The sequence below is a fragment of the Strigops habroptila genome, chromosome 1 (genome assembly GCF_004027225.2).
Source record: "Strigops habroptila isolate Jane chromosome 1, bStrHab1.2.pri, whole genome shotgun sequence".
Classification (NCBI taxonomy): Eukaryota; Metazoa; Chordata; class Aves; order Psittaciformes; family Psittacidae; genus Strigops; species Strigops habroptila.
The window spans coordinates 38166656-38184519 of record NC_044277.2 but is presented as its reverse complement, the minus strand read 5'-3'; the positions used below and the strand labels follow the sequence as shown (position 1 = coordinate 38184519).

Below are 17864 nucleotides of genomic sequence, written 5' to 3'. Positions count from 1 at the left end.
CAGTTCAATAATGCACAACTCATAAGAGCATTAGGGTACTTTAAAATCAAACCTATGTAAAGGTAAAACCAGTAAATAGGTCGTTTCTAATCTGCTGTTTGTGTTTTGAGCACTAACCTTGAACTACAGTTTTCAAACATGCTAATATTACTAAATATTGAAATATTTGCCCTCTTGCTTATCACACTCCGTAACTGAAGAGAGAGCAGATGCATCCTGACTATTAACAGTCATGACAAATTGCCTTACTAATGAATGCTACACACTGAAAGTGCCATAACTGATTAAACTACAATTTCCCACTACCAGATAGAGAGAGACTTGGGAACTCCAGCAGTGGACAACTCTGATGTTCTGCCAACAGGCCTTCAGGGCACAGTGTGGTATTTAGAAAAACACACTGTAAATTCCATATGAATATATTCTAAAAGACTATGTGTATACAACAGGTTTCAAAGAACATTAGATGAAACAGCTTAAGTTTGTGGCCGATGAGCCATGTAAAATAGATGTGTTTTAACAATTTTAGTATCATTACAAGGCTGTGTTAGAGAATATTTCTGTTGGGTTCCTCTACCCCTCTCCCCACCTCCCCAAACATTGCTTGTGCTTTGCTTTCACATAAAATCTTTCTTTTGTCAGTCTCTTTGTTGGTGCAAAATTGGCAGCGGTTCAAATTCAAAGTACTCCTATTCATTTACTGACCATTAAACCAATGTCATTCTAGTTCACATCAGCCAGAGAGCTAAGCTCTAAAAAACATAAAAGGCTTGCTTCACCACTGACGAATAATGTGTACATTTTTACAGAGCTTAAACCTTAATGCTTTGCCTGAAACTAACAATACAGTATACCTTATCATTCCTTTTTCACAAGCAGGCAGCTGCTGAAACGCTTGCCACTTCAAAATATCAATTGCTTGCCAGAGTTGTCCTCAACACACCCTGTCAAACTCATGTATATTGTGCAATGAAAATGGTGCAGGACTGAAAGCTAGAAATTGTGTCAAATTCTGCTGTAAGGGTATGATGTGCAAAGAACAACGTATGACAACCATAGAGACTACAAACAATAGCAACGGAGCCAGACACTACATATATCACAACTGTGCCTGTACATATTTTATTGTACGTATTATATATTTAAAGCATGACAAATGTGTCATTAAAGCAACGTGCTACACCAAATAGAAACCCTTCAGCTACTTAAGCTTTTTCATTTCTCTTGATGGAAGTGTAGTGGTATTTTTCTGCCCTCTGAACATTTGTTTGTAAATCACACAGCACAAAAAAACCCCATCATGTTTTCAAAATGAGTAACAGAAAACAAAAGGCAATACTACAAGATGAGATTTTGTTCAATTAACACTTTTGTTTTTCTCTAAGGACACATAGCCAGGCTACCTTAAAGAATATCGGCTGTGCTAGACAAATACAATATCACTGCGCCCATAAATTACAGTATACCTAATTTTAATGCAGATAAGTGCTGGCCTATTGATTTGCATGTTTCCCTGGCAAAATGGAAATCCCATGTGAGTATGTTCTTTGTCTGTAGAAAATGCATTTTAAAAAACCTTTATGAATACAGCAATCTATGCTAAAAAGGAAAACATCAGTCACTAGTATAAAATGATGTATGGAACCTGGAGGAAGTAGTGCTCATATATACACACATGTATACATGCATGTCTCTGTGCATGCATGTTACACAAGCATATAGTTACATGAGCACCTATTTACACAAGCACATAGTTAATTTTCTATGAAGCGTCTTAACTAACAAAAATTCAATTTTTAAACATAATCTTAAACTAGCTGAAGGGAGAAAAAAAACCAACAAAACACACCCCTCCAAAAAAAACCCCAACAAAACAAAACAAAAAACAACAAACAAACAAAACCAACAACAAAAACCTAAAACGAAAATTGCCAAACTAAGTAACAAAGTAAGTTAATCATGAAATGACCATGGAATGCTAATTGTAAAGAAACAACACACAGTTGCAATGAAAAAGAAATGTTTAGGAGGAAAGAAGTGCGCAACAGCCCACAACAGCATGTAGGTTGCAAAACCTGAACACATGGGATTCCATAAGGGTCATTAACTGATATAATCCTAACCAAAATGAATAGATATGCCATTAAGGTGTTAATAAATATTTTGGAAAGAGAATAGGTGTTTTAGGTGCTCAGGGTTGCTGACCTCTGCTGTGTTTATTAGTGGGACAATGATGCATTATTAACACACAGCAGCTGTACCTGAACTGCTGCCATGAACATAATAGCCTTTTATAGCCATCAGGGGAGTGAGATAGGAGGCCTTTATTAACCACTAGACATGATTAGCACATTATGTGAACTTTAGTAGGCAAATTATCTCTTATTGAAATATAATGTTGGTTATAACTAATTGTAAACATGATTTTAAAAACTTCTCAATGCAAAACTATGAGTTTTGCTACCATTTAGCAAATTACTGGCAAGGCCACTAAAAAAATAATTCTTTTTTTCTTTGTTCAACCTGTAAAAACAACTGTGCCTCACAAAAACTTATTGCACTACGAGAAAACCACTGAAATGAATGGCTTCCACATCATGAATATTATTCTTCAGAACTATAAAAAACCAAAACCAGACATTTCCAATGCAATTAAGAAAACTACTAATGAAGAAAAAAACCCTTGCATTATAATTTCCTACAAAGATAAAAAGCAGTTCATGAAAAATCAGTTTGCCAATACATTTTCAAGAGTTAACCTGAAAAAAATAACACCATGATCTACTTCAAAAAGCTTAATTTTGGATAAGATTATCCCATTAGCCTTTGCAACTGAACACAGCACTAAGAGTCCATTATGAGCAGTCTTTTATGCCCTAGCAGAAAGTCATTAACATAAAATAAATCATTAGCTTTGATATTAAGCCTCTACTATCTGCAGGTTTCTATGACTAATGTTCACAACTGTGTTTGCCAAATGATAAATTATACTTTTTTGAAAGGTTATTGTCCCTTTTCACCACTATTTTTCCTTTTGCTATTTATTATTATTTCAGGTTGATGCAAACACAATGATGGTAAAAGAAAAAAATGTATTCTCTTACACATGAACACAAACCTACATGCTTTTGGCAACTGTGACCAGAATAGGACTTCGAAGCCAGCTACTTAGAGGATAGAAATGACAGATTCTCAGAGTCAGTTCACTTTCTTCGAAGTGAACAGTATATCATGAAGTGGAAGCCTACATGTATATACACAGTGTATACACTACATACAGAGTAGCATTCATACAACAGGAATTTATATGTATACATAATCTTCTCACTCTTCTGGCAGGAACTATCTGGATAAATCTTTTGATTCACATTTCAGACTTCATACTTTCTTTCCTAAGTACAAGTTATCACTGTCTGATTTCAAGAGTTCTGATTTCTTCTTGCATATAGAATAAGTAACTGAAGTTCACTGCAGATTTCCTTCACATAACAAAAATACACACCAGCTACGGTATCTTCCATTTAACCTTTAAGACCATATAATCATCAACAATAGCAGGAGACAAAAGTACTACCACAGCAGCTCAGTTTCCAATGCTTAGCCAGCAGTACCTTTGAAAAAAGCCACTCGTAGCACTTGTGATTGGTAGAGAGTGGTTTAACAGTCAAGAATGCAAATGCTAAAACATTCTGACATTTCCACTAACCTGGATTTGTCAGATGCTCATGTAATTCAAGTATGCTTTGCAACTTTGAAAGCAGTGTGTTTCTTGGGAGGAAACCATAATACAAGGGTCTATAGCAAATCAAATAGGAGCCCAGGGAGAAATACCGAATGAACAGTTCAGGAACAGTGTTAGCATATGTGCAATTGAAAGATAAGATATAAATATTAGTAGAGCCATACGAAATTCAAAAATAAACTAAACTACTTACTACAAACATAAGAAGCAAAAGAAAACCACAGACATTACAAATGTTGGTTGCACCAAGATCTCTGCTGAAAAACAATTTTAACTTTGAAGAAATAATGAAGAGTTAAGCATTTTATTTCATGCTTCTTACTCACTAACTTAAAACTGATCACAACCAATGAGCCTAAAATGCAGATAGTCCAGCAGAAGAGGAGACAAGATTTTCATCTGTGCACTTGCCGCTGTGGAAGGGCGATGTTTGTTGCAGCTGCTAACGCTACATAATTTGTGCCTAATCATAGATGGCATAGATCACTACTGCCATTTTTCAACTGAATGCTGTAGGGAAATAAGTTATGACCAAGAAAATCTCATTCAGGTTCACTATGAATTCCATGCCTGAAAGTATTTTGGACGCACTGCTATAATTAACAGTCATGTGCTGCTTCTGCTAAAAGCCATGTTTTAGAGCAGTTTACAACTCAGCATTTTTAATCAGAAACCACTCCTTGGACAGAAAACCTGGACCTAGTTGAGTAACTAAAACAGTAGAACAGAATAGACTATTTCAGTTAAAAGGGACCTACAACAATCCTGTAGTACAACTGCAACAAACAAACATTTAAATTTGGTTAAGTTCTTTTTAAAGTATTTTAGTGTTTGCAGCTCATGCTAGGCATCTGCAGAGTGTGTGTCCACTTCAAAAAGATAAACAAAGCTGCCACTAATTGACACTGCTGTCAGTTCCAGAAGCCAACTTCTGCACTGGTCCAGGGACTACCCTCTCACCATGAGAAATGGTGCTTTCAAGTCACTCTTGAGCCATACTGAGAGAGCAGTCAAAGGAAGCTTATTACTTTCACAATCTTCAGTTTTGGTATATTTTCCATCAATACAGGATTTAAACATCCAAGAATCTTGATCTAAATCTTACCATGATTAGGACATTTCTCTGCTTAATATAAAGTCATGCTTTAAATAGTCCATTTTCCAGTGCTTCTGTACAGTGTTAGCAAGATGAGAATGTCCTGCTAAGATGGGAATCTGAGGACAGGAGGGTGCTCAGTTCTTCCTGGTAGTGTGATTGTTCCCAACATGCACCGAATTCAAGGGGAGTTGGGACTGCCCAGCCCTCCACCGTATCAGCTCCTTAAGTCCTTTAAATGCAGTTCCAGCTGCTCTTCAGCTTAATGTAAACACCAAAGGTACTGCATGCACTGTAGTGTTTAGCTAATTCAGCATTCTTAATATAGTTTTCACTTTTTTCAGAAGACCGCACGATAGGCCATTTGAGGGTAATGCCCTAGAGATGAAACACATCATTCCAGTAAGAGAAAAAAATTTAATTTCTCTCAAAGTACTGAAGTTTGGAAGAAAGAAAAAATAAAAAATAAATGGTGAATGCTTTGGTTTATAGACATCTTTTGAGAAAGATTTCTCAAAAGCACATACATAAATCATTTTCTGTATTCCACTAAAATTGGGACCACTTCTTTTATGAAAGGCTGGAATTTAAGGAGGCACACTTGAGGCTTGCCCGTAACTCTGAGACTACATTCTAAGGTCTACTAACCCAGAAAAGAGAAGTCCATTTCCCTTCATCTTAGGTGGTATTTTTTTGAAACTATCTAAAACAGTTAACACTGAAAAATCAACAGTCAGCACTAATGCAACTGTTTAATCTTACCTTTAAAACACAGCAACAAATTTCACATATAATTCTAATACAGTAGGTGACAAGGTAGTTATCCAAGGGAAAAAAAAATAAATATAAATATATATATATATGCCCAGAATAAACAAACTGTGACCTATCAGATAAGCATAATCTAAAATGCTGTCAAAACGCTAACACAGCATTTCAGCTTTAGAGCGGTCCTTCAGAGCGCTGGCTTGCCACCATTCTGAGTTTCAGATAGAGTGGATAGAAGCAAGCCACTGGAAATAATGTACACTTTGTAAAGAGCCATGGAACATTTTACTTAAAGTAGTCTCTATGGTAGGGTTAAGTTTACATAATACATTATTCTAAACACTGTGTATAAATATATGTACTTTTGCTGCGTGGAATGCTGATTACAATTCTGTTACCTGCTTACAAAGTACTGTATATATCTCCTTATCCATTTTTACCTGTCACTCCACTTTTTTCATTTTGAAGGGTTTTGCATCACTTTCCCTCTTTTTTCCTCTTTATTTCTCTTTTTTAAAAACAACTACAGTCTATCATTCTACTTCTGCTGTCTGGCTGTATTTTTCCACTGCACTGACAACTACCAGTGAAAATAAGAAAGATGAGTGGAGGCTCCTGTATTTTTGAACCAGGTAGCAAATCAGAGAAGAATCTAGTGCATAACTCTGCAAGGCTAACCATTGGGAGCAGTAAAGAACATTATTTTCTCCCTACTGTTGGCAGAGGTCAGCATCCCTGTCATTAGCTGTGTCAAACTATAATTATATAACTGCACTTTATGTGAGCAGATATCTGAAAACACTGTAAAGTTGCAAGTATGAAAATACACCAACCCTTCTTGCAGTACTGATCGAAGCGGTCTTTGGAGGTGACACTTTAATACGGAAAGCCACAAGAATGTTATTTATTGCTCTCTACATAAACATGTAAACTTATCATTTGACTTCTTCAAGTCGCTTGAAATCTCTGTCAATACTCTTCTAACAAATTAAGACACTTGGATTATCAAAGTTCTTTCTTTTGTACCATTCAACTCAATTAAGGAACACGATATTTCTTAAAATAAACTTCAACTGAACGGACTACTTGTATTAGCCTGTAAATGTCTGAAATGCAATTACGCTTCAAGTTTCAAGAGGCAAATGATACAACCCCAACTCTAAATCTGTCTGTCCACTGCAAGAGCTCCACTCTGTTATTTCAAAGGCTGACCTATATATCGCAGCATACCGTCCATTCTGTCTGTTTGTGTAAGAGATACCTCACACAGTTGTCATAACCAACATTGTTTGCATTGTTCTTTCACTTTTCTCTCTCCATGGGTAATGCAAGAGAAACAAGAAAAAGCCTGCACAACAATATATGCAGAGTATAATGAGCTTTCACAGCAGATAGAGAAATATTAAACTAAGATGCTTAGAGTGCTATTTTAGGTTTATAAAATAAAGATCTAAGCAGTCTTCTGAAACAAAGCCTGCCAACTAGAAATTGTAAGATAAGAGGTGACTGTTTGAATCTACATTATTGCATTTCCCTTTGGCTACAGAGAAACGTACTGTCAATAAGTCCCGTGCATATGCCTGGGAACTCACTCATACACTGCGAACAATCACCTGAGCTGGAAAAAAAACCCCAACAAACTAGTGCTAACAGAATTATTAGAAAACTTAAAAGTGTATATATTTGTGGAATGCACTCTAAAATCCCAGCACCTCAAGCAGACCTAACGTGTAACGAATCAAAGTCTGCCATACTTGTAAAAAAAGAAAATAAAACCAAAAACAACCAACCAACCCACCCCAAACTCCTGGTATGAAAACAAGGGCTAAATACACTTCTAAGTGACCAAAGTGAGTTTTAACTAACTTTACAAGAAACAAGATCCAGTTCTGAATGAGTTTTGCAGGTAAAGACCTAATCAAGACCACCATCCCAACTCAGAACATGGATCCATCATGCTTCAGCCATTCCCTTTCCTGGGAGAGATCAAAACCAAACACTTCACCAAACTTACTGAACACAAAATTCTTGTAGGCCTCCCGCCCTTCAAACTCTCTAAATACACACAGCACAGAAATGAGTGGCAGAGCAATACTGTAACATGACGACATGTTTAGAACAAGCCAGATAAGTTTTCACAGCAATGTTAATCATGCTGGGCGAAGGGAGAGAGTGAAGGGAGTGAAAAATGAAATGCTCAGCAAATGTACGCCTCCAAGGGGCCTGGCAAAGCTACTCTGTCCATTTAATGTGATCAATGGTCAGCAGCAAAGACATCTGAAAAAGACATTTGTCCTATATTCGGTATCTTACATTCCTGGTAAGTCTTTACAAAGCATAAAACATATGTCTTATGACTGTGCACTTTTAAGCACATTATCAGTTCAGGCAAAGTGAAATAGAAGAGTTGCAACTTGTCTACAGAATGAGTGTCTCATTTGCATTTAAAAAGAACAGTTTGCTCCCTCATACATGGCATGACTTAAAAGAAGCTTTAACCACCCAGTAAAGAAATTCTGAAAACGACTTTCTAAATTAATTTATTCGATTTGCAGTGCAACCCACCAAAAATGATTTAAGGAACTTAATTGGAAAATGATTTAATATATTAAAGTAATTCCTGATTTTCCAAAGCATTTAACTTTTAAATTAAATCTGGCCCACTATCTCAAGAATGATGAGTGAAATGTGTATTCAAGTCATTACCTTCTTTTTGAAGCTTTAAATCACTGATAGGTTTAATAACATTTGTCCAGTTTCATTGCCAAATGGGTCTTCAGACACTTTGCTGCTTATGTCATTAATATTAGCCCAAGCTTTTCACTTGGCAACACTTTACAGTTACGATTTGCAAAAGCAGACAACAGAGAAAACAACGGCAAGCCTCAGCTCAAAGGTAGCAGCAGCCTCATGTTTACTTGGAGCACTTACAAAAAATTAATGCACACATACAGGCTCCTGTGCAACTGCACTCTTCCTGCTGAACAAAGTTCACTCCTGGCACAAACTTCCGATCTATACAGCAGGTTTGCCAGATGCTGCCAAACACGGCTACTTAAAACACCGCTAAGTCATACCTCTGAGACCTCTCTCGAGATATCCTCAGGCATCCACCACAAAGGGCCAGATTCATCCCTGAATTCTACAACTCCATTGAGTATATGTGAAATGCAGCCAGGATGAATTTGGTCCTTTCTGTTGTGATTGGTAGATGCGACCATGTGGGAAATCTTCCCTGAGCACTGAGAGGGTTTCACCCCGGCGCGCCAGCGTCCGCGCTGGAGCACCGACCGCACTCTATTTGTGCTGTTTATTTATCTCGGAATGGAGCAGCTGCCGGCGGTGAAAGAGGCGGCTCGGAACATCCCAGCGACACGTGAGCCCGTCATGACAATAGCCCAGCGCAGAACCGGGCGGGACAGCGCGCCTCGCCCCGCGTGGGTACCCCCCGCCGGCCTTCCTCCGCATCCGCGCCAGCTCTGCGAACGTTTACGCTGCGAGAAACATCTGCTGCAGCCTGCCACAGGCTTCCACGGCAGGTTTCTAAGCTTAATGCCTGAGCACGGGTGTAAACACATCTCTGAGGCAGCGCTCGCTCCCAGCTTTCTCCCCTGGCCGGACTGTGTACAAGAAGTAGCTCGCACTTCCTGGTTATTTTCCTATGGCCAGCGTTTTATTCATGTGCAAAGCCCATTCCTTAGCAGAGAAAGTGCGGCTCACGCATAAAGCACCAGCTGGCTCCGGCCACAGAGGCAATAACAATGCAGGAACCCCAGCCCCCTTCCTCGGCACCAAAAGTCATGCAAAGTGCTCCGGGATCGGCGCACCAAACTCTCGTCGCCAAACCCAGGATTTGGGCTAGCGCGAGCCTCCCCCGCCCCGGGACGCAGGGACCTTAAACCTCGGCTCCCCTCAGGTACGCACCCCGTTTGCAGCGGTTTGATCAAGTTACACAGAAATTTATAAGGCTGTTAGTTGCACAGTCGGGACAAAGTCGAGCCAATGTTCTGAACAGACTTGTCACCCTTATATACCCTTATCGTACAGAGGTGTGTGTGTATGATTATATACATATATATATATACACGCTCATGTCACATACACACACACACAAACGTGCACCGCCGAGAACCGCTTTGACACATGAACTGCCGGGTACGCGGCCGGGCAGAGTTTCCGCCGGCTTGTGGCGGGCGCGATCTTTCTCATTAACAGAAGCCCTGGAAAACCAAGTCCTCCGCATTAACATCCTTGTCCACGCTGTTTCTCCGAAAGAGAAGATGTTATGGAAAATGCCTCCCCCACTCACCCACTTCCCCCCCCCCCCCAACCGCTCCAGCCGCCCGCCCCCAAACTACTCCGGGGTTTTAATTTGGGGTGCCTGCAAGGAAGCTGGTGTGTGTCCCGATGGCACCTCTCCGCGGCGGGCAGCACCGCGCCCCCCGAACCCCCAGTCCCGGGCAGCGCCGCTGCCCTCCGCCTCGGCGCTGAACTTGGTGCGCGGCTCGGCGGAGCGCAGCGCCCGCTCATGCACCGGCCGCGACAACAGCACGATCGACAGCACAGATAAAACACCTCGGACGACACAAAACACGAGTCACCTTGTTGCAGTAGTAGGGGTCCAGGCAGGGGGAAGGTCCCAAACAAGGCGTATCAGGAGCGGCGGCAGGCTGAGGAGGTGGTGAATGAAATCTTACGTCCATTTCACTAAAACATCAAGCAAACTCCTTTTCTTTTCTGTTTGTCGTTAATGTTGGTGCAAAAAGGGGTGTGTGTGTGTGTGAGAGTGTGTGTGTGTGAGTGAGGGGAGGGGGGGGACACACAAGAAGACTGAGAAGAACAAAAAAACAGAGGTGCCTGACTTCAGTAGTCAAAGAAACACCTTCCCTGCCTCACATCCGTTTGTGGTTTGTAAAGAGAGAGAGAGGAGAGAGGGGAAGGGGGGGGGAAAAAAAAAAAAAAAAAGATCTCTTCCAAAAAAGCACCGGTCTGCAGATGTCTGCGAGAGAATCAACAAACCCTCCTTCTTCTACGGCAGGGCAGGTAACTTCGAGGACTTATTGTTTCCCCCACGCATCGGCACCGGGGCGCTAGCTCCGTGTGTGCCTCTCTTTATGGGAGTCTCGGAGTTGGTTCGCTTCTCCCTCCCTCCCTCTCGCTCACTCCCTCTGTTCTCCCCCCCCCCCCCTTTTTTTTTTAATTATTATTACTGTTGTTATTTATTTGGTTGGGTTTGTTGGAAGTGTATGTTGGTTGCCCTCCACCGCGAGGAGCCGGGAAGGAATTGGGGGGGGGGGGAAGCGGCGGCAGCCGGGGCCCCCCTCACGCCGGGGGGAGCGGCGAGGCAGCCCGCACTGGAATGGCCGCCCCGCGCCGGCCGGCTCTCTCCCCTCGGCACGGCACGGTTGGGCTCGGCGGGCGGCGGCAAGGGACACGGCGCGCTCCGCCGGCGGAGTCGCTGCTCCGAGTGTGCCTCACACAAAGGGGCCGGCGAGGGAAGAGCCATTTGCGGGCGCCGGGGACGGGGCTGGGAGCGGCGGAGAGGGGGCGCTGCGGCGCCCGCCATCCCGCCGCCGTCACCGCCCTCTCCTGCCCGCCCTCCCCGCCCGGCCCCCCGGCGCCGCCCGGCCCCCCGCCGGTTACTATGGCATCCCCTCCGGGGCCTGCCGCTGCGGCGGCCTTGTCCCGGCCCGGGGTCGAGAAGAGGCGCGAGGCTAGGGTGGCAGCGGCGGTAGGGGTGCGAGGGGTTCGGCTCGGGCCCTGGACTCCGCGATGGGTCGGCCACAGGCTGCCAGTGTGGCCGCGGGCAGGGCCCTTGAGGTACCTCTGTGGGAGCCCCCGGCCCATCTCCACCTCGGCTCCCCTGGCAGTCCGGTGAGGTTGACCAAGGTCGAGCTGCAAGCAGGGCCGGGTGCGATAAGTGAGCCCTTCGTCTTCTGTCCCAGCAGAAGCCATCGCCCAGAGTTTGTGATGGCAGAAATAGAGTGTGATCCATGTGCATGCCTCAGAAACCAGGAAGCAAGTAAAAAGGACCACCCATGGAATACCTCATCAGCTGGGGTCTGCCTCGTTAGCATGTAGCACTTGGGCCTGGCTGCACCCTGGGCAGTGCTGACACCCGGCACAGCCCTCCTCACAGCACGGTGGAATGGAGGAGGGAAACTTGAGATGGGCAAACTGAGAGGGGAGGAAGGGGAAAAGAATGGGGTAGGGAACATGAAGAGGAGCACAATTGGCTGCAAACAAGGTTGCTGACAAAGGGAAGTTGGGAGTCCAGTGGGATTCAGGAGAGGGATTGACGAGCAAAACAAGGTTTAACAGGCAAAAACAATGAAAGAAAGGGTGACTTCAAGACACCATGAGCAATCCCACTGGGTTTCCTGCCGAGTCTCTGGTAGTTTTAATCAGGACAGAAAGGATCGAAAAGAAAAGATACAGAAAGGACACTATACTAAGCTTAGATAATGCCCTACAGAGGAACTGTGTTATGAAAAGCAAAGAATTCCTTTCACTCTTTAAATAAAAGCAAATTAGTGAGTGCCACACAAACCATCTGAGATGATGACAGTTAACAGGAATGGTTACATTTGTCAAATGCTCATGAAAATTTCTGTCACAAAACAGTCGGAATCTGAAGAACTTTTAAGGAGATTTATAGTGCACATTGTCAAACAAAACTGTCTTCACTGGAAAAAAAAAAATAAAAATCCAGAGTAGAGATTTCAAGGGGACTCAGTATTAAGGAGGAGCAAATCACAAATTTCAGGTGAAGAAATCCCTGGTTTTTGTGAGGATCTATAATCTGTACCTCAGATATTTTGATATTGTAAAGAGTCCTTCAGGATAGTGTTAAATGATGACTTTCACTCGTGTCTAACAACCTGCTTACAGTAAAGCTTAATTATCTGGAAAAAAAATACATAAGTAATGTAAACAAAACTCTAGAGGAAACAGGTTTGAAGCAATATGCCTTTTTCAGGATTATTTGATCATAAATATCTCTGAAGATTCTTGGTTGTCAGTTCAACACAATTTAAGTCTGATGGCAATAAATGTTTTCCTTAAACATGCAATTACAAAAGGATCTTAGTTGCTTTCTTTTTAATAATGTTTGAAACCCATGTGGCCTTGGAGAAAAGCTTGAGAACATGACACAGAAAAAGATCCAGAAAGCAAAGGAAAAGACATTAACTTCTTTCTTTCCTTTTTTTTTTTTTTTTTTTTTTTTTTTAAGTCGCATGATTTTTTGGCGCCTGACTCATTATTTTGCATGTTTGGGATTAGATATTTTGAAAGTTAAAAAATCCTAAAAAAGACTTCCCTTTGCAAGAAATGTACTTGACGCTTGACAGATATATCACTGCTGCAAATGGCTGATATGTGGACCATAATTTGACAAAGTGAATGGGAGACAGATTGCAAGCTCTGTATTGAAAAGCTGCTGTTGAGAAACTTCTTATTCATGGACCATGCATGAATTTTCAGCCTGTGGTGGAGAAAGGTGGTAGAGATACACTGATTCTAGAAGCATTGATCTGGGCGACCGGTATATGCAGGTGCACACAGGTGTATGCGGGTACAGTGATGCTAATGCAGGGCCAGAGATGCCAATACCAGAATGACTAGAACATCTTATGGCTTTTTTTTTAATATGAAATACTACTATTGCCTTAAGAAAGTCTTTGAGTTCCTAGGAGTCTGTAGGAGTTTACAACTATACCATTTGCTTTGTGCAGCACTTCAAGTTATTTTCAGTACTTAATGATGCAGGCCCTGAGAGGTTATAAAATTTTTGCTGCTACTTACAGAGATGATTTAATCATCGAGATGGTAAAAACACCTGAGATTTGTGGCAGTTATCTGTACAGTTTGTAAAAATTAAAAAGCTGTATATATTAATCCATTAAGCGTTCTTTTGTTTTGTAAGGGACATTTTCTCTGGGGTTTTCAGAATAATGCATTTGTGGAGACTGGATCTGAAAATGTTAATACTATTGTAAGTTTTGCCTCTATGGACTGAGAAAGCAAGGCCCTTTCCAGGATAATTCAATGATATGTCAAACTTGGCAACTTTAGCTCATGTAAGTGAATTTCTAGAAAAGTTGCAACAGATTAAAAAGCATGAATCAGTTTTTAGAAGCTTAAAAGAAGGAACATTTGTTCAGAAGCACACTGAGTTTTTAAAGCCATTCAACATACATTCAAGTGAATGTCTCTAAAATAGTCCTGAAAGAGGTTCCTATACCAGCATATGAGATGAGTGTCATTGTTTTTCCCATATAAATAGGAACAAATGCCTTAGGAAACATGATCTGTATGCACTGATACTAAAAAAGTTGTTATTCTTTTAAATGCTGTCTGCTGGAGTGAGACTACGTAGTATGAATATTCTCCATGCAATGGAGAACTCAAATGGCATTCCTTGCCAAACAGTGCTGTGGATGCACAAAGTTTACATAGCAGACTGGAGACCTGTGGAGGTCATTAGATAGACAAACCATAAATGGATCAGCAACTCCTTTGAGCTGAAAATAGCTGGAGGTGGAGACACAGGGGTAGCGAATGGGGAGAAGTATCATAAACACTTGCCCTCCTAGACTGTCACTCCTAGAGCCGTCATTGGAGGCAGAGTACTGCCAGGGCAGGCCCTCAGTCTTGAACCAGTCCAGCCATTCGTATGTTCTCATGGAGGCACTGCAATGGTCATACGGTCAGAAACAAGTAAATATGTCCACGGTCACAGATTATTTTCTTGTCTGCCCTTATGGCTCACCCAGCTGCTCCCTCTAGTATATTTAGGGGGCCATCAGGAGGCATAAATTGTGTACTCAGCCAAAGAGAAATAAAAATGTTTTAGTTTAAAAAATAATCTAGCCTAGCATCTTTATGTTTTAATCTCATACGTCTATTCCAAGTTGTATTGGGGATCTGCAGACCAAGATGTCTGATCACCTATTACAAAGAGAAGATTTCTTGATTTCTAGAAAGAAGGAAATATGAGACTGTGATGATGGTTTATTATTTATTATACGTAGGCACTACAAGACCCTTTTCATGAGGTTGGCTCTTCTTTAAAGAAAAGTTTTCTCTGACATATTTAGGAACAGCTAGATTTGAAAATCATTTAGTTGCTTGTTTTGTGGGCTGTGCTGTGGGAGCCAAGAGGGCCAGATATGCTAAAATAGGAGCCATGAGGTTTTGCTGAGAAAATCCCCCCTGCTGAAATTTTTGCTTTACTTACTGACACACAGGACTATTTACCTTTCAGAACAAAGCTCGATGCTCATCAATTTCTAGAGAGTAGTTAATTAAATAATAATAGGATGAAGGGTCTATCCCTTTTGTGTGAATGTCCTGTTTCATGTCCTTAAACTGGATATGACACTTGGATCTGGGAAGATGCAAAAGATAATTATATTAAGATTATGGAATATTTAAAACAAAGTAATTAATCTGGTCTTTTCATCAGAATGAACTCAAATCCTTTAAGAAATTGATTCATTTTAAGTGTTGTTGACATTCTGGGTGTGCACTCATAAGTGAGCATAAATCACTGTATTTAAACAGAAACATTTGCAATTTGGTATCAAAGCTTAATAGCGGCGTATATGTTTCAGAGTATTTTAACAGTTTGTGATGCTACCTAATAGTGTGTCAAATAAGTGTTGTCAAACATGTAATGAAAGAGGCAGCTATTTTATTATTTTAGCCACTGCTCCTGTCTTGTTTAATTCATTTGCGGTGAAAATGACGGCCCCCAAATTATCACACTTGCACGGAAATAAATTGTTCTCATCTCTGTAAGGAAGTAAAGATCACTTCTAAATAGTTGAGGAAAGCCCCTGACTTCCCTTTGCTACAAAGCAAAGAGAAAACCTGAGTATTGCCATATGTTCTTATTCCAAACAAATGATACGCCGCCAATTTAACAGATAGAGGAGGAATAGACACATGGGCTGAAGCTGAACTGTGTTTTGCGTCTCACAAAAGGTTCTTACACACTCATCTGCCATTGCCTACAGTAGGAATTAAGCACACATCTCACAGAATCAAGATCTTAAATAACCATGAGAGAAATATAAAAATGTAAAATTCACCTTGCATATTTGCAGCTTCGATCCATTCCCATATGCTTCAAAGACACTGCCAGCTGGTTCAATTCACGTTACCAAATTTAATGTGGCCTTGCAGACATACAAAAGGTAGGCCAATCTTGAAAGAAAACATTTCACTGGGCCTTAGAATCAAACTGTTTCTCATGTTCAGAGAAATAAAGGGAAACATGAAGTTCCTTTTTTTCCTCTTCCTATATTTCCTATCTTATCAAGTGATTTTATATGAGATACACTGTCCACATGGTATGCAGGAAGGCTCAAAAATACATCACAGTATGGTGTGTGCTAGTTCTCAATTGCAAGATATACCCAAGTGTTAAGGTTGCCAATTTTCCGCTCTTCCACTTATCTTGTTAAATCAACCATGAAACATCTAGAAGTATAAGAGATCAGGAAGTTTTGGTTTCATGCTATTTTTTTTCTGAAGTATACTGGAAGACTGTACTGGGGTTTCAGAAACTTAGGGTTTTTTTGACAGAAAATTTCGTTTTCGACAATTTATTTTACAATTTAAAAAGCCTGTCTAAAGGCATTTTGGTTTTCCCTCCAAATAGTGAGGATCCATGAAAGTTTTAGAAGTGTTACCTGAGGAGTGCAGCATATATAGATGCCTGGAGAACCAATCTGTACCAATGTTTGATACCGTTAAAAATACTCATCTATATTTGCAGATATTTTACAAATATAAAAGTATCATATTACTAGCTGAATGTGTCAGCTGAATAGTCAGGGAAAAGGAGACAGAACAGAGGGCTGATCACAAGCAGAGACAGGTGACAACATGAGGACTAGTCTGTGTCACCAGTTTTTCCATAGCATTGAGAAGGCGATTCTCATCTGCCAAGACAGATGTCAAGCAGATGATTAATCAGTTTTCAGTTCAGAACAATGCCATCATCATTCTCCTTTGTGATAAAAACTCCCCAAAAGAGCTGAATTGCCCCTGCATGAGCTCTCCTGGCATGAGGAGATCTTTACAGGCTTTCTTAAAACCTCTTTTTTTCTATGCTCTGCTGTCTCGTCTGGCTCAGATGTCTTTTTCTAGAGAACAGTTTTCATTGTCCTTTATATTCACAAGGTCTCTGTGAAGCAATACCTTGGATCTTTCTTAAAGCTCCAAGCAAGGTGGGTCTTTCATCAGAAGACTCCCACCCCATTATGTAAAAAAAAAGTAGTCTATGTACCTTCTTTTATGTGCTTTTAATTAGTACTTCAAGCCCAGAATTATAGATGCTAATAGAGAGAGAAATCCAAACTCTATTCTCTCTGAGTACATATAAATATAGCAGAGTTCACACAGTAAAAATCTTTTTTTCAGGGCTAGAAGGTATTACAGCTTGTCTTTTGTTGCTGGGTTGTTGGGTTTTTTTCTCATTTTTTAACTAGAGAAAGTAAAAAGTGAAGCGCTTGAGTGCTTGAATTTAACCTACTTCCCTAGGGACTTATGGTTGTCATCAGAAAAGTACTACACAAGGGGCACACTCGGCATTTGAAATGCAGAATGTCAGGACTGAGGCATAGTAAAACTATGTTGGGAGTTTCCATTAGAGTTTCCTTTTGTAGCAAATAAATCCGGTCCCATTCACACCTGATAGGCTGGTACAGATACATCATCCACGTGTCATCAGTCATCAGTTTTTAAGGGGTGGGATAAATTATTGGGCTGCTGGCTTGAGAACAAAATTTTCTTCTTTGCTGAGATTTCAGCATTTTCCTGCTGGATCTCCAGGAACTTCAGACTACCTTTCTTCTAACTACATGGTTCTTTTCTTAATGGAGCTGTCACCCTCAAATCTAATAAAAACTCTCTGTCATCCTTTTCTGGGCTTTCTAGTTTGACAGTTTCATGTCATAGCTTTGTTCCACAATAAAAATAAAAAATCTCTTAAGTGTTAAAGAAGTCCTTGGAAAACTATAAGTGATAGAGTCAGCATTTACAGAACATATCACAACAGGTCTGACTGACCTTGGCAGCAATAGGATATCACAATTTCTCATGGATAAGCTATTCCTGAATGTCTGTCTTTTATACTGTATAAGGCAGAAATACCTTTTCTGGATCAAGGCTACTACTTTCTGCTTCTCTTATTCTTTAACAGAGATTGTTTATTATAGGGACATGTTTAATATTATTTGTTTAAGA

At 40.8% G+C, this 17864-nt stretch overlaps 1 protein-coding gene across 3 annotated transcripts in view; it reads right to left on the bottom strand.

The window, feature by feature from the left end:
• TOX (thymocyte selection associated high mobility group box) overlaps positions 1-11152 on the bottom strand; it is a 231268-nt gene extending 220116 nt beyond the window's left edge. Inside the window, exon 1 of one of the 3 annotated variants that reach the window (XM_030501033.1) lies at positions 10208-11152. In XM_030501033.1, the coding sequence (XP_030356893.1) occupies positions 10208-10309 (102 nt within the window). In that variant the 5' untranslated portion in view covers positions 10310-11152. Of the gene's footprint in view, positions 1-8683; positions 8828-10207 lie in introns of those variants that run through there. The other 2 variants (XM_030501040.1, XM_030501024.1) reach the window with 2 other exon arrangements.
• Positions 11153-17864: the final 6712 nt, after the last annotated feature.